The sequence below is a fragment of the Astyanax mexicanus genome, chromosome 16, assembly GCF_023375975.1.
Source record: "Astyanax mexicanus isolate ESR-SI-001 chromosome 16, AstMex3_surface, whole genome shotgun sequence".
NCBI lineage: Eukaryota > Metazoa > Chordata > Actinopteri > Characiformes > Acestrorhamphidae > Astyanax > Astyanax mexicanus.
In genome coordinates this window covers 26854753-26881940 of record NC_064423.1, presented here as the reverse complement: position 1 = coordinate 26881940, position 27188 = coordinate 26854753, and the positions used below count along the sequence as shown (strand labels likewise).

The 27188-nt window shown below is 36.1% G+C and overlaps 2 protein-coding genes across 2 annotated transcripts; both read right to left on the bottom strand.

Annotated features, from left to right (window-relative positions):
- Positions 1-5277: 5277 nt before the first annotated feature.
- enc3 (ectodermal-neural cortex 3) lies at positions 5278-21065 on the bottom strand. Its single transcript, XM_015602252.3, has 3 exons — positions 20895-21065; positions 17281-19078; positions 5278-7995 (listed from the first exon to the last, which is right to left on the bottom strand). Exon 2 carries the CDS (start codon positions 19069-19071, stop codon positions 17302-17304), a length of 1770 nt encoding a protein of 589 aa, XP_015457738.2. The 5' UTR covers positions 19072-19078; positions 20895-21065; the 3' UTR covers positions 5278-7995; positions 17281-17301.
- A 1461-nt stretch (positions 21066-22526) lies between these two features.
- Positions 22527-26671, bottom strand: rsph3 (radial spoke head 3). Its single transcript, XM_049465674.1, has 9 exons — positions 26113-26671; positions 25490-25577; positions 25250-25391; positions 24797-24942; positions 23913-24116; positions 23471-23633; positions 23277-23363; positions 22910-22980; positions 22527-22594 (listed from the first exon to the last, which is right to left on the bottom strand). The coding sequence occupies exons 1-8, from the start codon at positions 26223-26225 to the stop codon at positions 22940-22942; spliced, it is 984 nt and encodes a 327-aa protein (XP_049321631.1). The 5' UTR covers positions 26226-26671; the 3' UTR covers positions 22527-22594; positions 22910-22939.
- Between the last annotated feature and the right edge of the window lie 517 nt (positions 26672-27188).

The following is a 27188-nucleotide window of genomic DNA, read 5'->3' as shown; positions in this document are numbered from 1 at the left end:
TATTTAATATATGTGTTTACATATTTGAAGTCATATGTTTAAATGTTACTTAAGTATATTTAAAATAGTTCCATTTTAGTACACTTGGACAGTAGCACAATGGACTTTTGTACTGTGTATCTTTATACAATTAAAGTATGATACGTACGATAAAGTAGTTCCATTTTAGCACGCTTTAAATATACTGATTAATAATGTGGCTACAAGAACACGTTAGTGCACTATAGCATAGTAATGCTTAGTATACTTTAATCTACTTTTTTCACTAGGGTCATCTCAGAGACAGAGGGAACTAACACTGCATTTACATGCAGTTACATGATGTCCGCCTGAATCCTACATTAATAGTTCAGCAGACTTTAGAAATGGATGGGACAATGATGACAGGGTGTTTTAAGTGGTCAATGTTTTTAAATCTGTGACTGGTCAGAAGTGCCTAAGCTCTGTGTGTGGTCTGACCAGTAAGAACAAGATGTCAGCTTTTCTAGGAAAAGGGCTTTTTGATGGTCAGACTTCTTATTTGGAAACTGAAACTAATGTGGCTCCAAGTGAATCATTGCAGTTTTACATGATTCATGATGAAATTATGTCTGAAACGGAACCACACATATTATTCTCAGTGTAAAATTATTTATAAAGTGATTAGTATTTAGTGAGTAAATTTTATAAAAGAAAAAAATACTAATCTGAGGCACAGTTTAGTCTACTCCACTGATTACACTAAAAATGTGTTAGACAGACTTAGTATTTGTAAGTTACATATCGGAGACATTCTCAGGAATTGTGAAAATGAAAAGTGATGATCAACCCTATAACAACTATTCACCACATCACATTTAAAATTGTGAAGCTAATGTAAAGCTAATGCTGTATGCCAGCAAACATAAAGCATTTTACTGAAAAAGTATCAAACTACTTTTACTTCTACCATATGTTTTTTTAAGATTTGTGGATTTTATATCCTTTAAAAACAAACCTTGAACCAAAGAGCATCCCTACAACAAAATGTAAATATATTAAAACAATGTTAGGGATCTGAAACTAATCAACAAAAGACAAAACCAAGATCCCCTACCTTCTGGTACCCATTTTGGATCCTGCATTTTAAAATGTTAGCTCCTCCCACAATTAGAAAGTGAAAGAGAGAGAAAGAAAAATAAGTGTACATAAATAATATACAAAAGCTTAATCCTCAAAATGGTTTTAGAATATCCAGAATATCGTGTTTAGGAGTGTGTGAGAATGACAGTGTTGAATAGAAACTACTAGTGATCTTTTTTGATGCTTGTTATGAAGAATTTGACCATAAAACAGTGAAACTACACATTTAACTCTGGTAAAATAGTGCTAAGCTTCACTTTGTGTTGCCATCTTACCAATGACTCTCGTACCCCTCTGTTTTAAATGTGTGCTTCTGAAAAATCTCTGTATGAGGGGATAACAAGCCCTATCCTTCCCCCCAACCCCTTCAGCCTAACAAGAGTCGGGACAAGGGGTAGGGCCAAGGGGGTGAAATGGGATTGGGCCATTGACTGTACACCACCAAGCATTATAATATCATAATATAACTATCTATTCTCTATAGGTTGGCGATTAGTGTTTTAATCTGTTCTAATCATCTAGGCTGCCTCTGTCTTGTTCAATAGCAGGCTTGTAGGTATGGGAGCATTGTGGTAAGCAACTTTAAAGCAATGTCTGATATTAAGATATTATGGGGTAAAATACTGTTGGTGTTGAATACAGTGTGGTATTTTCTTAATTCACATCACTTAAAAAATGCTAGAGTCTGCTCTTTAACCCAAAACACATATTTTACATCTCAGCACAGCTGTATGAGTTTTCCTCAGAACTTCTCTCCACCTGCCCTAAACCACACTCCACACCCTCTGCCTTCCGGCTCCCAATGTGCCAACCACAAACATCAGGCGGTGTGAGGAAGGAATCTTGCCTGCAGGTTTACCCACCCTGCCTGCCTCGGCAGCGCTGCCATCTGTATAGTAAAAATTTTAGACCAGTGTTTCTTAACCGCTGGACCTGCAGTAACTAGTGCTGCTTGACTGCAGGCTTTGTGAAGCTTGTGATGTAAAGAGGTTTTTATTTCAAGTAATTTGGGGGAATTTCTGTTTTATATTTATTATACAACTGTCCCACAATGTGAAGGAGAGCTACTCTGTTTAAATGACGTAGCTAGTAAATTTAATATAACAACAGACCAGCATGAAGAACAGACCAGTATGGAAATTATGCGTTGAGCTGTTTTTCAGGCTTTGGAGAGCTAATGCTAATGCTAGCAACTCAACTCTTTGTTGTCGCTGTTCACTTTAACATGTATCTTTTAAATTACAGAATGTGAAGGACAGATGCTCTGTTCAAATTATTTTCAACTAAAAATGAACAAAAATTGAGTTTTTCTTTGCACAGTAGTTAAAAATGGTGGTGTTTTTAACCCAGATCTCCTAAACCAGCTAAACTATCATCAGACCAGCATGAAAAACAGACCAGCATGAAATCCATGGGTTTTCATTGAATTATCATGGAACTTCAGGTTTTTCTGGTTTTGGAGAGCTATTGCTAGCTAATGCTAGCCCACTCTTTGTGGGTGAGTGCATTATCATGTTGTCAAGTGTCAAGTGAAACATGTATCTTACAGAACAAAGAAAGAACCTTCTTAATGCTATATGCCATTTTTGGTTATCACACCACACTGTTTTTTTTTTGTTGCTTTTTTTTTGTTTATTTATTTTTAATAAATTTACTTAGTAAAAGAGTATATTTGCCTGTTCATATTCTTATTGTATTCACACATTATTGTTGTAAATATGGTAAAACATTATTTAAACAGTATCTAAAAATATTTTTTAGAATTATTATTTATTTTCTATTTTTTATACAATTCACACAATGTGAACAACAATGTGAATGACAAAGGTGAGCTCCTCCCACATTTACTAAGGTAAAGGCTCCAGTTAGACAGCTGGAATTACAAAAGGTGAGCAGGGCAACCTTTAGAAAGAGAAAGAGAGAGAAAATAAAAATAAGTGTTTGGACGTAACACACAAAAGCTTAATCTAAAACTAAAAATGTTTTAATTTATAAAAAGTTAATTTTACCCCTGTTTCAACAGTTTCAAACTAACAACAGACATGCATGAAGAGCAGACCAGCAATGACTTCATTGTTAAGCTGTTTTCAGTGTTTAGAGTACTAATTCTAATGCTAATTAATGCTGGTCGGCTCTTGTCTGAAAACTCTGTGTTATTGTATGTTATTTGTTTTTTCAAGTATGTTTGAGGTAAAAGACAGATATTGTGTGTGTTGTGGGGAATCATAAGACTTTTATAGCATTTGTGTGAGTTCACTGTGTGGACTTAAATCTTTATTGGACCAATCCTCACATCCCATCCTGCTAAACACAGTATATATCACTGTGCACTAAAGCACTATCCGGACGGGATTAGTTTCTCAGTGGAGCGTCTGTGAAAAATATTTCACACGTCTACTCAGTGATAAAACTCTTGCTGCAGTTGAAAAAACAGAAGGACCAGTGAGTTTGTTGGCTTTCTCAGTCACGTGACATTGCATTCAGTAGCTCCTCAATTTAACTCCTCCAGGAGTAAAGCTGTTATGTTCAGCAGCAGGGGTTGAGAGCTAATGCTAAAGCTAACAAGCTGTTTGTGGATTTGGTAGAGTAGTTATTAGCACTGAAAATGTTAGCTGACTGTAAGCTATTTCTCCTAGTTACAGACAGATAGCTGATGTGTTGTGGGGACACATATCAGACAGGCAGATAGTCTAGACAGCGACAACAGAATATCTCACACTCTAAATGAGTGAGCACAGGCCAATCTTAAATGTCATCTACTTCTCACACCCTCGTCCTGATTTAGCGTCTCAGCACCCTGCGCTAGCTCAGGTTATCCTGTGTTAGCCTGAATGAAAAAAAGAATACCATTAAATAAAATCTTTTTACATTTCTTTTAAATTGTTTCCCCCTTCACACACTTTCCTCAATCCTGTAGAGGTAGGTGTTCTTTTACAGTCTTGCTTATGTGGTTTCTGACACTATATGACACATATGAGCAATACTGAGGTTTCAGGATGCCTTCTATCACTGGGTCACAGCTTTGTGATGTACTTTTGTCCCTTTTTATTTTGGGTCAAGATCTAATTAGCGCGAGTCTGGCCTGCAATAAAGTAATGATGGCTGTTATCACACTGGCTTCACAGAGGGTTTTATGAGTTCCACTGACACTGTAGATCTGAGACTGCAGGGATTTGACACCACACTACAGGGTGTGTCAGACATCTGCAGGAATCTACCAGCTCGGTGTGTCACACATACTTGCAATACCTTAGCCCATTAATATACAATGTTAAATTCCCTTTGATCCACAGAGCCTAACCTCTAGGTTCAGAGAACTGAGAACAGAGAACAGACAGAGTAAAAAATGTTTCACGTGGATTTTACACAGTTAAAAATCGGCATTTTTAGTACATTCACACACAGTGGGTAAGGACTAAAGGACTAAATCAGATTTTTTTCTTAATTTATCATTATTGTTTTATATTTATCATTATCTTTATGCCATTTTTCCTTTCTTTTGTCATGTTAGATTTACGTAAAAGTCTAAAGAGGCTGAATCACAGTGCTGAGCATCACTTGTATCAGATTTCAATACCACATATGCAAGTGGTGCAAATTAAAACAGAACATGTCAGATTCACTGAGGTTTTTTGTTGTTTACTCCCACACATTTAACACATCTTTGTCACATATGACAAAACATTTTAATTTGGGCTACTTCTACCTGCTGTCTTAACGTAGCCTAGTCACATTAAACTCCAAGGTTTTTTAATGAAAAAAGGAAATTTTACATGGCAAGATATTTATTTGTATAAATATTTTTACTGTTCTTGACTTTGTTTTATATGAGTATCATATATGTTTCGTATATGTAGCTTATATAAGTATTTTAACCATTTTTAATCTATTTCAAATATGTATCATTAGCCATCTGAATTCATTTTTTTTGCAGCAGTTAAGCCCCATCCATTCACATGATGTTACAAAGAGTGTTTTAAACTACAAACTTCTTTTATATTAAGGCCCAATTCTAAACAGAACTTATTTACATATATCAGTCTTAAAGGGGCAGTAACAGAAAAGCTAGTTGTTAAATTCAATGGTTAATTAGTATTAAACAATACATGTACAAACAATACAACACAATATGTGATCGAAAGGCAGCACATGATTTTTTTCTTTTTTTAAAAAACATTTATTTACCCAGCAGTCAAACAACACAGGTTAGATGCAACGTTTGAATCAGTAACGTTTCAGTGTTTATGAGCATCAATGTATGAAACATGTACAATAAAGCCATACAATCAGTTTAATGTGACTCAAATAGCACACTGGTTTACAAATAAGGGCATTTTTCCAATATGCCCTATATCAGAGTATTAAGTTATGTCACAGATGGTGGTGTGGTGATTACTGGTCACTGTATGTACTGTGTGTAGAGGAAAGTTCACTGCTAAAGCACAAGTGTAAAAAAAATAACATTACACATTAGAAAAAAAAACTACATCAAAATATACAAACTCTCTCTCTCTACATCTAAGATGACGAAAAAAGTAGGAAGATGCTCAGATCCAGTTTATCTTACTGCAAAAAATTCAGCTTTAAAAACAGTAGAACAGCTAGTCAGAAACAATGCCTGTATAAATACAGCTCAAATAAAAATAATTTACACAATATGGCCTGAGTGTAGACAAATTCGTCTTTCGTACAGCCCAAAACAAACACAGACAATAATTGGAGATGTTGACAAATCAATATCAGACTGTACAACATGTAAAACATTAAAAAAATTCAGTTTTTTACGTAAAAAATAAAAAGTAAGAATTCTGTCACATAAAATCTTAGTTAAGAGGGAAAACACAACACTGGCTCTGCCTGAAATAGATCCCTTTTTACCTTTTTAAGTGGTGATGGCAGTCCCATTCAGCCCCACATTGAGTAATTGTACAAATACATTAGTAAAAGTTGAAATATGGTTTACATTTCTTACTCGATTGCTAACAAATGTACTAAAAAAGGAAAAAAGATATTTATTTGGTTTGATTTTGATTTACTAAATACAATTTGGTGTATTAGGCTTTACACATGGCTCAGACCCTCAGTGTTTTTGTTTATGCAGCTCATTCTGGTGCTTGTTGATGATAAAGAAATGTTTGAATTCAGTAGTGTTACTCCTCTGGACTTATATCATTATTATATAATATTAATAAAGGTGTGGGGATCCATTTCAGTCACAGCCATTAAATTAAATGAAAAAAAATGAACGTTTTTTGTTTGTGAGTGTAGCTGTAACTGTGTAGAGTAGCTTGTGTAACTGCAGTAGTAGAAATCAGATACAGCACTCATACTGGACTCTGTGTCCAGGCTCTTGTATTGCTCTTCCTCTCTGACTTCAGAAAGAGCCGCTCAGGGTGTGACACTGCAGCAGAGTTAATAAATCACTGATTTCCTGCTGTTGCTGATAGACGGTAATCTTTTAAACACCAGCCTCAGACTTTGCTTCCTCTTTCTGACAGTCGGGTGGTTCCAGACTAAAGCCAGCCTTCCACACACAGCCGGAATAAGAGCTCTCTTTAAAGTGATACTTCAGCATTTTCCATCCTGCTCTAGGTCTGCTGTATCTGTTTCACACTATCAATTACCACAGACGGTCATCTCAACAGGTTTTGTGCGCTGAGAAAAAATCTGTAGAAAAGGATTTGATTCTAAATTAGTGTAAAGTGGAAGTTAGTGAAGAATTGCTGAATCTTGAATATAGGTGTTTAAAAGGTGTGCTTAAATAAAAAAAATCTGTAAACAATACAAGAAAAATGATGACACTGACTGAGTGAAGCTGTTACTAAAGCTGTTACCAAAGCTTGACTATATTTTACAATATTTGTGCCTTTATCTAAGGCTTAAATCCTTCTGGTATTCAAAACCAAACATGTGAAAACTATGGTAACAAATGACCATAAATTAGTTTCCCTTTCAAAAACTAATCTCTAAAAGAACCAGATCATCGTCATTAAAACATACTCTCACACCATCCAAACTTTTTTATATTTTGGACTGTCTTTAATTTATGTTTTAGCTCCATTCATACCATTTTATTTAAGTTAGACTGATATACACTACCTATTTTGCTATAGTACAGTTTCTGCACTTTTAGTTGAGTAAGATTGTGATATAGTACCCACACTTTTATTATAGTGCATTTTTTTTGTCTTTTAATCAAGTTGAAATGTGATCCAGTAACGATACTTTTAATATAGTAGAGTTTCAGCTTTTTAAATAGAGTTAGATTGTGATACAGTACTCATACTTTCAGTATAATTGCGCTTCAGCTTTTTTAATTTGATTAGATTGGGATACAGTACCCATACTTTTACTATGGTAGAGTTTCCACTTTTTTAAATGAGTTAGATTGGGGTACATAGTCATGTTTATGCTATTGAGTTTGATTGTGTTACAGTAACTACAGTACTGTTTTTTCTCTTGCCTAATTAACAAACAGCTCTTAGAAGAATTTATAAATGTGTTCTCTGGAATTAAGCAGCTGCGCACTGGCTTCTATTGCACGTCTGTTTACTAAGTTTAGTATTTTAAAATGCCTGTCTGTGGTAATAAACTGTGCACTGCAGACACAGCTTGTAGACAACAGGTAAAAAAAAACACTGAAATACTCCTCTACAGTCCACTACAGTATTTCTCCACTGGTCAGTGAAAGAGTCTGAGATCCTCCACAGATCAAAGGAGGAGCAGTAAAGGGGAGGGGCAGTCTTTGGTAGCCATGGTGATTTCTCTCTCTCTCTCTGACCTTCCACTTTCCTTTCTTTCCATGTTGATCCAGCCCGAGTGAGCTGGCCAGCGGAGGACCCCCTCCTCCCCCTGCATTCCACACACTCCGCATTCCACACACACACCGGTCATCTAGAGAGAAAAGACAGAGAGAAAAAACACAGTCAGTTAAAATGTAAATTTAACATTTTTGATGAAGTCTAGAAATATAAAAAATAGCTTCAAAACACTGAACTGCTTAAACACTGAGTAAATAACACACTGTAATGACACACCACTAATCTTTGTATATTTGTGTGATTTTGACAAAACCTTGAAAAAAAAAAAAAATTAGAAATGAAACGGTGGTTTTCATTATTGTACTGTAGCGAAGAGTCTGCTTACTTAAAGAGTTCTTCTAGGAGAGCATGTGAGTGTGTATGCGTGTGTGCGTATGTGTGTGTGTGTGTGTATGTGTGTGTGTTAGATAACTGCTGAACTCTTGAGAAAGTTCACTGCTGAAATCCATCACATTTCTATGAAAAGGTCCACATGACTCACCACCTTGCCCCCAGTGGGGAAAATATTTATGGTATTTTAAGATCTGATCTGGTCAGCTAAACTCACAAGACTTTCCACTAACTGTGGCGTTCATTTACCTATGACACACACTCACAAAAACTATCTTTCTTGTTGTAGTAAATTGAAGTTAATTTATATTTAAACTTAAATAAACTGTTAATCATAAAGTTAAGAAGCACAAATTTTTAAGAAATAATAGCTAGAAATGTAAAATTATCTGATATTCAGCTACATTTGATTTCTGAACATTTACATAAAAAATATTAATTTTTTTTATAATGTGAAGCTACCAGTTGTTCTTTAAATTATTTCAGAATTTCCTGACAAATGGACCAATAGTAATGCTCTTCCATTGACCATGTCTGAAAGCTAAGAATGATTTTCCTTGCCCTGTAAAGTCGTCTGTACATTTTAGACATACAAACCCTTTATCTGTCATTAACAATACGTACAATACCAGTCAAACGTTTTTGACACTTTCAGTATTTTTCTTTATTTCTTTATTTTATGTTTTTTTCTACATTGTATATTAATATTAAATACACAAAAACAATTAAGGGACACAGGGGAATTATATAGTAAACAATAAATATCCCCCGATGAGCCGGACCACAGTGTGAAGTAAAAACTTCAACTATTGCTTTAATGTCTTTAATATTCATTTTACAATGTAAAAATAAAAAAAAGAAAGAAAAAAATCATTGAATGAGAAGAGCTGGGTTGACTGGTACTGTATGTTCAAAAATTCATAAACTAAACTACTGCCATTTTGAGTATAGTTCCCATTATATATACCCATATTAACTTATACCAATAATACTGCTTTATTCTACAGCTTTCTATTCTGCCTACATGAAGAACTGCAGCTTGGCTTTGGCTGCTAGATGGTATATTGACAGTAATTTTAGTAGCACTTCTTAAAAGTTGTTAAACATTTGTCTTCAGCAGTATTGTAATACATTTAAACAGTAGAGTGTGTTTAACAGAGTGTTTAAATGTCTGTTTGGTTTATGAAACAGTAGGTATTGGAACATTAGATTGCATTTAACCTCATGAAAACATAAGTAAGTGAACACAAGCTCTGTGTTTGTGCACACCTAAACACCTATTAGAAATGAATACACCTGAAATAACTGAATTCACTGATTACAAAGGGTGTCTAAATACTTTTGGACCTACAGTAAATATTGTCCTCTAGCTGAAATAATAGAAGTGTTTTTGCACTGTTGTTATTGTCATTGTTATGTAATGAAGTGTTAAGACAATAAACAGTGCAGACAGAATCACCAGTGCTGTGTTTTGCTGATTCAGCAGCAGACAGCTGTAACTACAGTGTGTGTGATCTGGCACCAGTGGGAAGCATTTAAGCGCTTAAATGAGGATTCATTAGCTGAGCTGTCAGACCTGGATAAGCCTGAGGCTATAATAAACTCACAGAAGCTTCTAGAAGCTTCTCCCCCTGCTAATACAGCACTGTGTTATTATCTGCCTGCGTGTAAACAGAGATAACACTGTTTTAACAAAGGCTGCAGAAATCTTTCTTTTATATCCTTCTTTAATCGCTGACACAGATCAGCACACACCTGCATTACAGGTGAACGAGCTAAACAATAAAGAACTGGAGGAGCTTCTGATTTAATCCACTACATACTTACAAATACACAAATATGCACAGCTTAATTTTAAAATCAGAGCATAAAATCTACATTATTTAAGTACCTATATGTAATAATTACATTTAATAGTATGTCGTACTACATATATATAATACAAATATACAGCTCTGGAAAAAAAAAAAAAGATATGAATTCGATTTTACCAAATTGAAAACCTCTGGAATATAATCAAGAGGAAGATGGATGATCACAAGCCATCAAACCAAGCTGAACTGCTTAAATGTTTGCACCAGGAGTGGCATAAAGTTATCCAAAAGCAGTGTGCATGAAGATGCATGAAAACTGTGACTAAAAACTAGGGTTATTCCACCAAATATTGATTTCTTTATTTGGAATTTGGGAGAAATGTCTGTAGTTTAAAGAATAAAACAATGTTCATTTTACTCAAACATAAACCTATAAATAGCTAAATCAGAGAAACTGATTCAGAAACTGAAGTGATCTCTTATTTTTTTCAGAGCTGTACATGCAAGTGGCAATCTGTGGATTCAAGCACAAACTAGCAACAATGAGACCTATTTTTTATGCCAACTATGCCTTAAAAGTGAGTTGAATTGTACAGGTCACAGTACTGATAGATTTGATTATCTGCAGATGTTATAATAATATCATTGTTATAAAATTGTATTGTTTTTTAATGTTTTTGAGTGCTGTTGTGTCCCCTTAACCCAAAAGAACCCATGGTGAAACTTTTCACAGACCCATTAAAAGCTATTTAAAGTTCCTTACAGCACTATGTCCTTTACTTGAACCCATGAAGTCTCTAAGTGACACATACTGAACATCCTGAGAGCATCAATACAGGATAGAGTGAATGTTAATCTGTTCATCTGACCTTATTTATTGAATGTATGAGTGGTCTGATAGTGCTGGAGATAAAACTAGCTCCTTTTAAAATTGTATTTTAGCTTCTACACCTCTGTTCCAACCATTTTCAAATGCGTAATGTTTTACGTTCTATAAAGCTAGTTCTGACCTGATTTATAAAACGAAATGTTAATAATAGTTAGAAAATTGATTTCATCTGTTGTGTTACATCATGATAACTTAAAAAACGTAAAATATTTACAGTCATGTTCAGTTAACTCATTTATCTGATTTAATTTTGAAATTAGTATCAATATTCAGAAATGCATCTGAGCTTTTATGGGTTAAAACCTATCTGGGCCAAAATTTGAATACCTCATTAAAATCTGATTTTTTTTTTTTTAATTATAAGGGCTCATAGGGTCCCTGTGGATGAAAGCTAGGGTCAGGGACAAGCTGTAAAATTTAAAACTCCTGTTTACAAGATCATTGGCTAAAATGCAATTACTCAAGTCTCTCTTAAAGCTAATAACATTGAAGTTACACGTCTGTGATTTAGTGTCTAAACATTTAAGTTTGTTTCCTGTAGAAGATTTGTTTACTTATTAACACTCAGAACATCAACCAGTCATTTAAACTCTATATGTAATACTATCATGTGTCAGTCAATAATAAAATATATTATACAGATACATGTGTGAACATTCTTCACACCAGCAGCATTAAAAATAAAAGCTGAAGCCTATCAGTGTTACAGCCGTGCAGCGGTTTCACATTCAGTGAGGGTAAATATACTTCTATATTGCATAGCATTGGTCTTATTTTCAGCATCGGATGGACTCCACTCACTGACCGTCTTAAATTAAGCAGCAGTGTGGAGTGAAATGCAAAGTATTCTGGGAACTTTTCCTATACTAGTGTTGTGTAACCACAGAGTGTGTACCAAGGACTGGGAAGCAATTTGTTTAAGGATAAACAGTGCTGAAAAACAAATGGAAATCTTATACTTTTAAAATGTAATAATTCTTACACATGTTTATGATTAGTCTCATAAAAAAACAGTAGAGCAGGACAAGCTACATGTTTACACAGGTAATCTGAACAGTAAACAGTAATGCTTTGGATGATTTTATTTCTTTTTCATTAATTTAAACAGCTGCTAACAAATATGAGAAATCCAAAAAATATAACATGATTTTTTTATGTTATAAAAAAACTACACGGAGTGTGTTCACATGCACACCAGTAATACGATCATTACCATATTTTGGCTGTTGGTTGTTTAAATGATCACCTATACAGCATATTTAGATTTTTTTTTTATTGGTAAAAAAAAAGCTAAAAAAAATTGATATTTGGCTCAGCCATTGGAATTATTTTCCATCCATTTAATTCTATTTAATTGTACATATCTGCACATGAAAGACAAAAGGGAAAGATGGGTTTCCTGAAAACAGCACATGCTTACTTAAAAGACTAAAACCATGAAATGGTGATGAACGACTGAACTTTCATGCAATTTGGAGACACATTAAGTATTTATTAACCCCTTAAATGTTTTATGTAGGCCCACACTTCATTACTGTCATAATGTGCATCAATTTCTAAGGCCCTAAAATAGAACCCTGTAGGATGCCACAAACTATGATAAATAAAACAGCTACTAAACAACAGTTACAACAGTTCGGATCAATAACTGATTAATTACCCTAAGGTTCAGAGGGTCAATAAATGGACTATACAATAGGAAGCCTGTAGCAATATATTGAATTTTCTGTATTATGTTCTGCTCCTTGCAGAGTGTGTTGGCAGGTTGCTGAGCAACCGTTTAACAACAACGTATATTCAGAAAGAAATCTAGTTATTGAGTGAGTACTGAGTGACCACTTCTTATCAGATTACGGCAGTGCTTTTAAATGTGTTGAATAGATTATTATTGGATGCTAAAATCTGATTGTCTCCAGTTATCAGATTAAATGCATGTAAACACAATTCCTAATAAACTAATAAAAAGTGTATAAATACATAATACAGTATATTTTTTACAATTATTTAAACAATAATTTCAAATGCCATGATAATTTCGGTCACTTATATCACAAAAAGAAATATAATATGGTCTCATCCCTTGTTTTGCTCCAGCTGCTCCAAATGTTTCCATTCATATTCTCAGAATCCCCAGCTAGTACTTGTTTTCATTCCACATGTTTATGCTATGCCTAATAGTGTTACTATCATGAACAGAGAACTGACCAGGGGTTTCTCCATGGACTGGACTAAATAGCTCTGCTGTAGTCGACCTTTAGCCTGATTCTGGGCCGAAAAACTGGAGGTTCCGGTTCTGCAGGTCACTGAGACGTGCTCATGAGTGAAGCTACTGTGTCGGAGAGCCTGAAGGCCTTCATTAGACTCCTTCAGCCCGCAAATCACCTCCCCCAAACTACCACACACTGCAACAACCTCACACAAGCCCAGCCAACTCAGGTTTTTGGCTCTCATATCCAAAAAATAAACAATACAACTGCAAACCAGAGGGGTAATTTTACACTGAACCAGATAACTTCAAGCTTTAAGACGTTTTTTGTGAAAGAGCAGATATTGCAGAAAAACACATTTTCTCAGTTTTTTAAATATTAAAATAGTTTTCTAAAAATATTTTTCAGCTTATATATAAAATAAGCCAATTTGAAAAAAATACACAAGCAAAAACATCCTCACATCTTTAAAGTCATTGCAGCATTTACATGGACTTCATACAGAATAAAGCAGCCAATGGAAACAGGGGTCCCTTAGATTAGTGGAAACAATTGGTGGGAAATAGTTGTATAAAACATATTTATTTTTTAATTATAGTATTTTAATTCTATTTAATTTAGGCATAACATAGTGCGTCTTTTTGAGATGTAAATTGTCCTCTTTGAGATAGATGTGGCCTGCTGCAAGCAGATTTCCTCTTTCTGTCGCCCTGATGGAGAGCTGGCCCCAGGGGAGGTCAGGAGGTGTGGAGTGGGGACGGCTGTGTCAATAAACTCAATAAACGTCCAGTAACGGCTGTCACGCTGCTCATTTCAGCCACATTGATCACATCTGCTCCCCAGCCCCACCTCTTCACTCACTATTTCAAACATATATACACACAGATTTGTTTTTGTGTTAAATTAGGGATTCAGGAATATTCAACAACCAAAATATTATTATTTATTTATTTATTATATTTATGATTTAGCCATCAGCGTTCAGCTGAAAAAAAAATAAAAAGACTGAATAATTTATGCTGCAGGATAGTGTGAGGGACTCTTGAAAAAGCAGCAATGGTGATTTTTTTTTTCAGACAAAAATATTATATATAACATATAATATTGGAGCACCTTTATAAATAGAACCCATTTTAATTATGGAAATACAAGTACATATGTTTAATACTATATTCCATATATTTAAGTATATACGTGATGATATGCATTACATGCTTTCATCATTCTACCCTAACCAAAAGAAACGTTAATTCTTTTTATTTAATGCTTCTTTAAAGTACATTTCTTTTTAAAGTCAACACACACAGCTTCTGCACTGTTGATTAATGAGCAGGTGTAATTATAACACGCAGGCTGGCACATCCATCACTCAGTGACAGGCCTGAAACTTGAGCGAATTCATGAATTTGCAGTTGGTCGGTTGTTTCTGCATAATGCTGGAAAGCAGAAGAAGCCATTGCTATTAAGCCTAAACACAAAGAAAGCACAGCCCTTTCACAGCTTTAATGTATAAATCACACATAATTGTGATTAATTACAGCAGGTGATGGTGAACCGCCCACTTCTCTGCAGGAAATCCTCTTATGACTGGTGTTCGAAAACAATAAGTAGGTTTTTCAGGATGAAGCTCAGCGGTAATAAAATCTCTATTAGCTTTATGCAAATCTGCTTGTGCTGGAGGCCGCTGCTGCTGGCAAGACTGAATATGAATGTGCACGTGTGAGAGTGTGTGTGTGTGTGTGCCTGGGGGCCTGCCTGCACACAGATGTGGGAATAAAGGCTTCCTTTCAGTTGTCTTCCTCGAGTGGCTTTTATAAAGCACATTAATAAAACATAAGTATTGAGTAAGTGGCCCGTGCAGCAGCTCCCTTAATAACAGCAGCTGAAACCCGCCGCTCGACCTTTGACCCGGTTCAGGTGTGCCATACACATGGCTTCTTCTCGCTGTTAAATGGCTCTTTCAATCTTTTTCATTCATGCCACACCTGCCCTGCTGGACCAGAAGCCTAGTTCTTCTTTGGTTATCTTTTTTTCTCACCAAAACGTCTAATTTGAATTATTCTTCCTCATCCTGAACTAAAAAGGCATATTTGCTTCTTTGGTTTCCTTTGGACTTGTTTATGTGGTTTCTGAGACTGTATAACATGCTGTTATTTATAAAAAGGGACACAATTACAGACAAAGCTCAAGATACGTACAAGCTGCGACTGTTTTTAGCTATCATGTCCATATTTTAATCAGAGTTTATAGATAACAGTGTATTATACAGCATCTTTTAGAGATTACTGACCATCTCCCAGAGAGTGTGAGGAGCACATTTTTATAGAGTTTTACAGGTAAGCACACTCCCTGACTACTTAATTTATTTTTATTTGAGCTTATTCTAACATCAATGCAGTGATTTATAGGTAAATACACACACTATGAGAAAGGACGGGAAGATTTTGTACTTTGTACTTTACTGTACTGTATGTTATGTGTACAGATATGATGACATTTCTCAACACTATGAACAGACCTGAGCTTGCTTTCTGTATTTCCCTCACCCTGTTTGGAAGCTTCCGAAGTGATGAGTATTTTTAGTATGGATGTCTTGGCTGCCAAATCGAGCAAAATATAGCTTCTTCTTTCTGCCCTGCATGCCTTTCCCTCAGGCTCTGGTATTATACGTAAGTATGATGTGCAAAAAAATCTAAATTTGCAGGCTTTGAAGAAAGTGTGCTGAAAAAAAATGCAAACATGAGGCTAGTCAGCTGCAGGCTTGTAGATTTGAGGCCCCTCCAGTCTGTCCCCACCCAGACCATCTGTTTACAGCTGAGGAACAAACAGCCGCTCCAACCAACGCTCAAAATCCTCACTAACAAGTTGAGTGTGAGCCACAAAAAGGGATGTTTTACAGCCAAACAAGGGGCTGTTTTTAGAGTTACTACAGTTCTGTAACCTTCTAAAGGTTTGGAAAACAATCAAATTCACACAATATACACATTTTTCAACCTTACACGAGCGAAAAAAACAGTTTTCCGAACTCATCTTCCAGCTAATGCTGTTTTTTAAGCAATGCTAAGATAATTATGCCCGTCTTTGTAGATAAAAGGGTATTATACAGTGTCAGAAACCACATATGACAGATTACTGAACATCTGCCACATGTTTGAGGCAAATATAGTATGATTTTGGCTGGCAGTGCTTCCTGGAATCATGCTAATTGGTATAGCAAACATCTTTTAAGCCTATACTGTATGTTAGCTACACCAGCCTTGTAGTTGCAGTACAAAACTAAAGGACCAAACAAACATGGAACAAATGTTTCTTTAGAAAAAACATTATTTGCACTTCATTGCCTTTGATAATAAAATATAGCATGATTTTAATTTTGCCAATATACAGCTCTGGAAAAATATAAATGACCACTTAAAAATGATGAGTTTCTTTGATTTTACCAAATTGGAAACCTCTGAATTATAATCAAGAGGATATGGATGATCCCAAGCCATCAAACCAAGCTCTGCTCTCTCCAGCCATGGACAGGACAGCCAGCACTAACCAGCTCTTAACTCTGCAGCAAATCTATGAAGGCCTACAGCCCAAGACTTAAGCTCCTGCTCTGTAATTAGGCCTCTTGCATTCCTTCTGAACTCGATTAACTGACTCCTCTCCTTTATTTGACACCTGACAGCACTCATTAGGGCCTGGTATCTTTCATTAACCGCCCAATTTATTCCTTACTTGTGACATGTAAAGGAAAAAAGAGACATAGCTGAGGGTGACTTCATTATCCAGACGAGAAACACATCTCTTTCTACTGTCACAGCTGCCATTACTACGTATTACATCACCTTGAGGAGTAGAACTGCCTCAGGTTACAAAACTTAATACAGTACTTCTGTAAAAAATCTCTACTGAAGACTTTATGTATTTAACCTTCCTCAATTGTTTAACATTTTGTTGATAAGAGCTGTATTCTGGTGTTTTATGGTGAGTGTAATTTTAAGTATAGCACTCTGGAGAAAAAGGGTCATATGTATAGTACTCCATAAGGGTTTTTTTTTTCAACAAGAGGTTAACAAGAGGTTATTCATGCATTTGTAAATGTGTAAGAGTATAGACCTGCCACTTACCGGACGTAGACTCTCTTTTCCTCAGGATGACAGATACTTCCATGTGCTGACGAACGCAGTAGGGATAAGGGAGTATGGGACGCTAGTTATGCTGTCCCAAGAGTCTGTTGAAGGGTCATAGCAGTCCAGAGTTTTGCACCTTTGCGCCCCAAAGTAACCGCCTACTACATACAGCCGGTTCCCAGATGCCACAGCATGGCAGCTGATCCTTTTGGCTGTAACATCGCCGAATTTAGTCCACTGGTAGGTCTCGCTATTGAAGCGATACGCAGAACTGGCCGAGAATTCTGTATCGCCTCCAATGACCACAACCTGATTTCCCACCACAGCTGCAGCTGTATAGCGCCAAAGCTGAGGGCAGGTGGCTGGAACTGTCCATCTGTTCTCACAAGGGTCAAAACACTGCACCTTGGGGTACTTATCTCTGTTCACACTAGTCCCACCAAAAGCAAAGAGTTTATTCTTGGCTCCAACAACAGCAGCATTGCTCACACCTTCCCGAAGAGGGGCTACCAATGTCCATTTGTTAGACTGTGGATTGTACTGTTCGACCTGTTTGAGTGACACAGACGGAGAGGCTGGAAAAGAACCTGCGAGAGAGGTGTGACCACCTACCACATACAGGGCATGGTCCAACTCAGCCGAACCATGGCCAAACCGGGCTACAAGCATTGGTGCAGCTTTGGACCACTCGTCATGCAAGGTATCGTAGACCCAGACATCTTTGGAAGCTCCATTCTCCGACCCTCTGCCTCCTGTAACATAGACCTTGCAGCCAATGGCGCAGGCACTGCACTCTTTACGAGGACTTGGGAGGTCTGTTTTGAGGGTAATCTCCTTCGTCTTATGGTCAATCATGTAGACTTTATCACACATAAAGGTCTGGCCTCCCAGAAGCAAGAGAGCCTGGCTGATCTTTCTCGGCCTGGCACAGAAACCAGTGACCACACCATCATTCTGCAGGATTTTCATCTTGCACCTCACAGCATCTTCCACAATCTCTCGACCGACCTTGTCTCCCATTACCAGCTCCTCAGATACCACGTTCTTGAGCAGGTAAGTCTCCGGAAGCAAGGCTAATCGCACACAACGGAGAAGAACAGGCAAGTCGCCAAGCCTTCTGTCCATGTCTGCTTTTACCCAGTCTATTACAGCTTCGTACACTACGCTCTCATCCTCCACTTCAAGCTCCTCGCTGAAAATCAAATCTTGGACTTTGTCTTTTGGCAGGCTGAGGAAGTCCTCCGTCCTGTAGAGGGTTGGGAAATTTGCAAGGCACATGCGCCAGGACAGCTCGTACAATCTCTGGCACTGATGGGCATCTGAAAGTAGCATCATTCCGAGGCAGTTAGAAGGGTGTAGGTTCTTCTCCAGGAATTCCGCTGAGGCATCTCGGATATCATGGAACTGGAGCATGTCACCAGCCTCTAGAAGAGACTCTGCGTTTTCCTCATTTATGATGATTCGAGCAGAGTAAGCATAGTCCAACAGAAGCTCCAGCACCTCCGGATGCAAAGCATCATGGAAGTTCACCTCAGCATCTCTGCTTTCTTTAAGGCCTCCACTAAACATGGCCTCAAAGTATCGGCTGCAGGAGGCCAGGACGGCCCGGTGGCATGGGAAGGCCATGTTGCCAGCTCGCAAAACAACATCTGTAAACAAACGGCGCTTGCGAAGAAGATTGAGTTGTGTAAGGAGGCTGTCTGCATGAGATGTTTTGTGGAACAAGTGGATATTCATGGACCCAGAACTTGACCTGGACTTCCGGTTTTCATGGCTGCTTACGGACATCTTAAACCTAGCAAGATGATTGCAAACATCAAAATAAGAATCAGGTTCACCATGTGAATTAAACCCTCATATATAGTAAAATAAACAATGGTACTACATTTTCTATACACATTTTTATTCTTGAAAGCACGAAATACACCAGTCAGAAGGTTTAGAGACATTTACATATTAGACCTGGGTAATTAGTCAATATTTTTCTTAAGTCTTAGTAGTAGTGAAACACATTTATTAGGGTGCTTCTGAACTTCTGACTGGTGGTGTACTTTTTCTTAAATGGTAGTAATTAATGTATAACTAACCACCTAAACTCTCTAAAAAGTATTAGTAACATTACACATAACTTTTATTAATATACCTCACTCTATTAAAATATGTGTATTGTACTTTTGTACTTGTTGTATGGTTTTGTAAACAATGCAGACTCATACACTGATAAGTTTTATACCTTATCTTTAGGGCCTTAATCTTCAGGAACTCAGTGTACACTCAAACTACCCAATGCCTGTATAGAAAATGTAATGTGAATCATTATGGTGGATGCATATGTAACCAAAATAGATCAAAATAAAACTAGACTGTAAAGTGTGTTTTACAGCCTTATATCAGTGCTGTCTGAGTGTACACCTGTAACTAAAACAATACAGTTCCCATTCTGACCAATTCAGGTTAATGATTTCTGCACTTTATGATTCATACATCCGCTCTGATGTTTGCCAGAACAGAAGTCTTTAAACACATCCACATGTGTCTGCTATTAGTGGAATATGGGTCTATAGTCCTAATACTAAGGTTTTAAGACTTTAAAAAAGTAAACAACTAGGACCATTGAGTTGAATTAAACAATTATTATAGAATTATACAGTTTTATTGTACAGTTTATTATTATTATATACTTATCATGCTAAAAAACATTTTAAAAAGTTAGAACTATATAATTATATTTTATATAACATAATGTAAAAATAATATATTCAAACACTAGTAGAGGAGTAACGTTTTTGGTAGGCTAACTATGGGGTGTAGTAGTTTTCAAAATCTCATATTTTATTATACCATAAATATATAATAAATATATGGTCTCCATAGTGTATATATATATATATATATATATATATATATATATATATATATATATATATATATATATATATATATATATACACACACTATGGATACCATATATTTATAGTATATTTATGGTATAATATATACCATATATATATATATATATATATATATATATATATATATATATATATATATATATATATAAAAATATATAAAAAATATATAAATGTATTTAAAAGTATTTTAAGTATAGAACTACTGGAAATGAGGCTGATTGTGGCTGTCATTTTGAATTCCATCTTAAATTTTCTAGTTGTAACTAGCTAGCCAGCGATGTAGTTAAATGTAACTGCTATAACTGCTGCACTATTTAAGGTGGAACGGAAATTTAAACAAGTCAAATAATAATAAAAAAGCTTATAACTACACCATTGGTGATTAACATCGTTAAACATATCACATGCTATATCATTCTCAGAACTTCAGAATTAATAAACATATTAAAATACTAAATAAACACATGCAAAACAAAGAACTAACCTGCACATTGCAAAACGCATGGAAGTAAAACATAACAGTAAAACAGTTCATCTTGTATGAAAGGCTTACATCCACAATAACTTACAAACTAGCTGTATTTCTTTAAACACAACTTTTTTCCCCAAACCATCCACTAGCTTAAGATAAACTCCCAACATAGTTAACCCAGGTTCCTCTAGCTGCTCCACGACCCAAACAAAGTGAACAAACCCTACCTTGTAAAATGTTGAGTACACGTATAAACGCTTTTATTCCTCAGATATGAGCTCCTGTAGCTGTGCAGAAGTTACATGTCTCGGTTTATGGTGTTAAATCCCGTCCGGTAGACATGAACTCTATGTACGAGGTGGAGGGACTGAGCAGCGCTCAGTGTGTGAGTGAGTCCTGCTCGGGCTGTAACTCCGCCCCTCCCAGCAGCTGCAGGAGGATTCTAATGAATATGCAAATATATGTCCAATCACCGCAGAGAGGGGCGTGGACGAGACGATGAATGAAGATTTGTGAGATCTGTCTTAGATTTTCTTTTTTTTTTTTTTTTTTTTTAGATTTTTCTAGACCCACAATTTATATCTCTATTTCTATCTATCTCAATGTTTTAGAACACTTGAATGTTTTGTTTTCCAGTAGCAGTGCTGTCGGCCCAGACAAGTTGCTTTTTTATTTTACTTAAGCCCTATCCAGACGGCATTAATTTCTCAGGTTCTCAGGGGGTCCTGGGGTAATTTTCCCTTTTATGGCGAGTCCTCTGTGATTTTATTCCGTCCAGAACGACTATGTATGTGTTTATCTCAGACGTCCTCTGAGAAAATTACAGGCTGAATTACCTACTGTTTTTTGCTAAACTCTGTGATCCTCCGGTAATTTTTTTTAATTGAGTTTTGTCACCTCACATCCCCACAAACACAAAAGCAAGTGGAAATGGATGAGCTACCTACGAACGCGATGTCATGTGATTAAGAAAGCCAAAAACTCACTGGTCCTCCTGTTTTTTTCAATAGGGCTTACACCACACTCTGTTTTTTATATGTAATTTTTCTAAAGAAAAAAACAAACTTTAAATAGTGTTTTGACTGGTCCAGGGGTATAGGCCAGAAAATTATAGTGGGGGAATGAAATGTGAAAAAGAAAAACACACACACACACACACACACACACACACACACACACACACACACACACACACACACACACATACGATAAGGTTTAAAAAAGTTTCGAAACGTAAAAGTGTATTTACAACTATTTAACTAACAAAAGCTTTGGAAAATGACATTTTTAAAATCCATTTCCAAAGCTCAGTTTATTTCCATTGCTACTCACCAGCTGCAAGCTTTTAACCAATGAAAAAAAATCACCCTCACTTTTTTTAACTATATATCATTTACTATTCACAGGACGACAGCGGCTGAATAGTAAAGTCAAAATGACTCTGGCGCCCTCTGGGGGCAGACTCTAGTGCAACTTTAACTCCACCATTTCTTACCTAATATTTTAGGTTTCCATTATCAAGTACATTATTTATTAGATTTTTTTTGCAATCGTGTTTTTTTAAACATTACTTATTCTCACACTATTTCTCTTTATTATGAAAGTAAACTAAACTGCTTCATCCCAGATTTGATCATCATGCAATAATACACCAATCAAAAAATTCATTGGGTGGACAACGGTGTCTTCAACATTCAACATGCATTTAGTCTCAAGTCTGGAAATTTTCCTTTCTAGATATTTGCACAGCTCTGCACAGCCCTGCATACATACCCAATGCATAATTAAGAAATTACACCATTTCCTGCTGTTAGATCATTTGTGCACAGCTTTACAATTATGAACAAACAAGACACAAATGATATCACACAATGTTTTATTTACAGCTTTAAGGTACTGGTTTCTCAAATCATATCTCAGACGTGACCTGTAACATGAAAATAAAAAATTAAAAGACAAAAGATTTGGGTAATTCTTACATTCTTGAATATTTATTTATTCCATAAATAGAATAACAGATAACAGTTGTAGCAGGCAGGGTTAAAGCTGCAAATGTGATTAATTAAAAAAAAAACACATTTAATGCTTAAACAAGTTAAAACAAATAGAGTGTAAATAAACTATAAGCTCTGACCTTTAAGATGCACTATGTCTTGTTGAAATAATGTTTACTAGTATTTTTTAATAACCCTCTAATGGTCAAACTCCTGATAAAAAAATATTGAGTAAAGTGTAAATTTACCAACAGAGGAAGAGGGTCTACATTCCAAATCTACGTCTCCTGTCTGCTGTTGGCCACATCATAGATGAGGGCTGTAATAGAGCAGTAAAGATAAGGTTAAGCAGATTCACTTCTCTAAAATATTGAGAAAAGAAACATAAAGGTTTACTCCAGCATAAGCTGGAGAACTGATTATGTTTTGACGAGTTTTAAATATTGCACAACACTGCAACACAGTGTACACAGAGAAGCACAACAGAACATTGGTAAACAGTGTAAGGTGTAGGGACCCACTTGGAAGCTCATTCTCTATGCTAATTCTTAACTTTTACAGTGTAAAAATACAAAGTGTCTATGTATAAAGGAAAACACAAAATTCTAAACTCACTGTCAAGCATTGTAAGCACAATCTCTCGTTTCTTCAAAGCACTGTCCACTTCTGCCATCAGCCAGGGGAGGAATCCTGTCTCTATATCTGAGATACAATGGAAAGAATATATTAAAATAAAGAACATAGACTGATTTAATAGATGTTTAACTGTGTAATCTTCAAATGCCGTATTTTAAAAGGATATGAAGCACCTCTCTGCACTGGGTCGTAGAAATAGCCCTGGTCTCTCAGAGTGTTGTAGACGGAGGGCAGCAGGTCAGCCAGGTATTGCTGAGCAAATACTCTAGCTGCTATTTTCTCTGCTATTACTCTCTCATTCTCCAAGACTTCTCTCTGCTGCTTAAGTCTGCGTACCTACATCAGGAAAGCAACACACAAGTCTGAAGAGCTGAAGGGATATTATGGCCATATTGTGCCAATTTATGTTTTTTGATTTTCTATTTATGGCCTCCTGGGGCATCACACAGGCAACAAAATCATCCATGGGAACAAACCTGTAGTACTGGTTAGTATTATGAACACATAAAAAAAAGAATAGAGCAATGAATAAATAAAATTAATTAGCAAAACTGTAGATCTTGGCTTACTAGGAAGATACTAGATCATAAAAGCTCATAATTCAGGTGAGGTTACCTTCTCCTCTCGGTGGCGCCTCTCCTGTTCCTCCAGTCGCTGTACCTCCACAATTTCAGCATTACGCAGCTCCTGGAAGGCACGCTGTTGAGCCCTCAGGGATGCCAGCTCTTCCTCTTCCAGAACTTCCAACAGAGCCTGTTCCATGGTCTTTCCTATCAGCACCTCTAACACAGGCTGCACCTCTGTGTCAAAGTAAAACAGCTGTAAAAAGAATGGAAAGATTTAGACTAATGAAGAGTAAGAATAAAGCTACACACTAAGAAATGTAAGTACTGATTTGTACTTAAAAGAGTACAAAGCTTGTCGCTGGGGCTGTACCTTATATTGAGGTACAAAAAAGTACCTTTCAGTAAAAGTCCTTTTTTGTACCCATGGTTTTTGTGCCAGTAAAGATTATAAAGATTATAAACATTATCATCAACTAAATATGGCTCAGAAACTTGATGATCCAAAATTGTCTGGCTTTCAAATAAAAAATGTGCAAATAAAATATATATTGTTTATTAGTACAGTGATACAGAATACTGAATGTACCTTTTTTCTGGTTAAATGGTAAAAAATTGTACTTATTGCTGTTAGGAATGACTTTGTACTTCAGAGGGAACAAATCTGACCCTGTAAAGAGCAATATTGTACCTTTAAAGGTATGATTATGAAGAGTGTACCTTTGAGTACAAAAAAGTACTCATATTGTACCTCTGTTTTTTAGAGTGTATGTAATTCTTTCTAAAAAAAGTCTCAGAGGCCTTTAGTACACTGTAGATTATTTAGTAGTCTCTACCCCAGTACCTGAAAGGAGTACACAAATAACATGACTGCTATGCTAGGCTCTGGTAATGTTAAATACATTTTAAAAAACAATAAATGTGTTCGGTCTGTACCTCTCCTTCCTCTATTTGTGTGGCTACATCTTTTCCAGACTTGGCAGGGATAAAGAGAGGAGTGGCTGGTTTGTCTAGGAATGCATCAGTCTGACATCCCACACTGGCATCTTCAGGATGATCACTCAGCTCCTCCAAGTACAGCTCTAAGCCACAAATCAAATATAGATTACAATTATTTTTTAAATACTTTTTGACTCATTGACTGTACAAAACATTAAGGCTTTAGGTCCATTCCCTTTCATTCTATAACCAGTTTGCCTTGTAAGTAAAATGTTTCACCAGTAAAAGTGCTGTTATTGTCATTTCTACTGCAGCTCAGCTACTCCATTGAGTCGAAAATTAATGTACAGCGAAAGGGTGTAATGTTGATGACTAACCTCTTCCTGCCAATATTAACAAGAAGCAGCAGCACCACAGTAATCGTCTCTTTCTAAAACACATAATGCTCACCAGTCTGCACATCCGTGTGTTTCCTCCCTTCAAGTGCTTCTGGGGTTAATAAGCGGAACTGCTCTTTAGCTCTCTTTCTTGCCAGGGCTCTCCTTCTGGTCTCTTGCTGTTTTTGAAGCTCAGCAGGGTCAGGCTGTGACCTCTGTTACACACAGGTTTTTAAATAGCTGATTTTAGACAAAGTGATCAAGTGACACCTTATGTAGCTATATTGTACAGCAGATAAATAATGTCACTTACAAGTGGCAGAGTGTGTTGTGCATAGGTATTTCCTCTGACAACACGCCGATCGTACATAATGTTTCCATATACATATAATTCTTCATTTCTGCATACAATAAAAAAAAAAAAAAAAAAAAAAATATATATATATATATATACACAATTAGTTATACAAACTTATGTCACTTATTAATAAATTATAAAAAAGCTATTTCACTAAAACATTAATTTCTACTACACATTCTTATTTAAAAGATTATCAATGAACTGTTTATTATTATTATTATTATTATTATTTGATCCACAACCCACTTTGATTGAAGTATTTCTATATAATTATTTACTGAATGGTAAAATATTATTAAGTTAGCAAGTCAGTTGACTTTTTAGCTACATTTTATTATTATTACATTAGATACACTATTAGACAAAGTAAAAAAGAGCGAAAGATAGAAAAACAATAAGTGAATGTTGGTCAAATATAGTTAACCATATAATAAACTCTCATAGTTGACTCTAGTAAAATGCAGTACAGATATTTCAGTCAGATTTTACTTTAGCAAATAAAGTCACGGTTGGCTGGTTTTACTCTGCTGTAAATAGTTAAGTTATGTCAGGTGAATTAATAGTTTATGTCTTACTGAATCACCGCAGGGTCCTTGTATTTGAGGCGCGTTGGAGCAGGCCGTGGTCGACTAGAGAACACATACGCTCCGTTTGGATCCTGGTTGTAGGGCTGTAACGCCGAAGCCATTCTTGTTCAGTAAAATATCTGTTAAAATATAATATTTAATGATAATATAAATAAAAAGACGCAGCTGAGTAAACCATGTAAGAAACCTCTGCTGCTGCTGTTGTTAGTGGTGGTTTCTAGGCAACAGTGACCGCTACAGGTTAGTGACCTGTCGTTCGCGAAAGATCCGGCTGTAAGAGCCGACTCGATTGGAACCGGCTCCACAATGGGAGCCGTTTTAGGATCCTTTTTGGGAGTCGTTTTTTCCTTCAGTATCTCGCTGTCTCTCCGCCTCCCTGTCGTGTCACAGAGCCGACAGTTTTTGTCCTTCGGTGTCTCGCTGTCCATCCATAATGAAACAAAATGTTATAAAATTAGGTTAGGCTATTAATTAATTAATATGTAAATATTATGTAAAAATATGTAAAAAATATATATGGGGAGCTGAAAGAGCCGGCTCATCTCAAAATAGAGCCGGAGATCCCATCACTACTACAGGTGAGAACCTGGGTTATACCGCCCTCTGCTGTTTATATAAAATACTGTTCTTATAGAGACACTGGAGTTACAATTGTAGTAATATTTGTATTTCTTTGCGAACATATTTTTAGTTCTAAAGGACAGAAAATGCGATATGTTCGGTTATAAACACTTCGCGAGTGGTGTTTATAAATAGTTCCATTGCTGCTTTGTTTGTAGCTGCGCTGTTTAACTGGTAAGCGCTGCATCATTGCTAATGTTACCTGTATGTGGCGGAGTAATACACTCACAGAACGCCTCCCAGCCAATCACATTGCAGGGTCGGAACAAACTGTGGTATAATGTACAATAAGTCACTATCGTAATTTCCATGACAGCACAGACAGTGTTTAACAAACTGTTATCATACTTTTACTGAAATTTTTAATTCCCTTAAACTCAGAACTCATAAACAAGCCTGAAAACAATATGTATGCCAGGTATGTATGTATTAATCAAATGTTC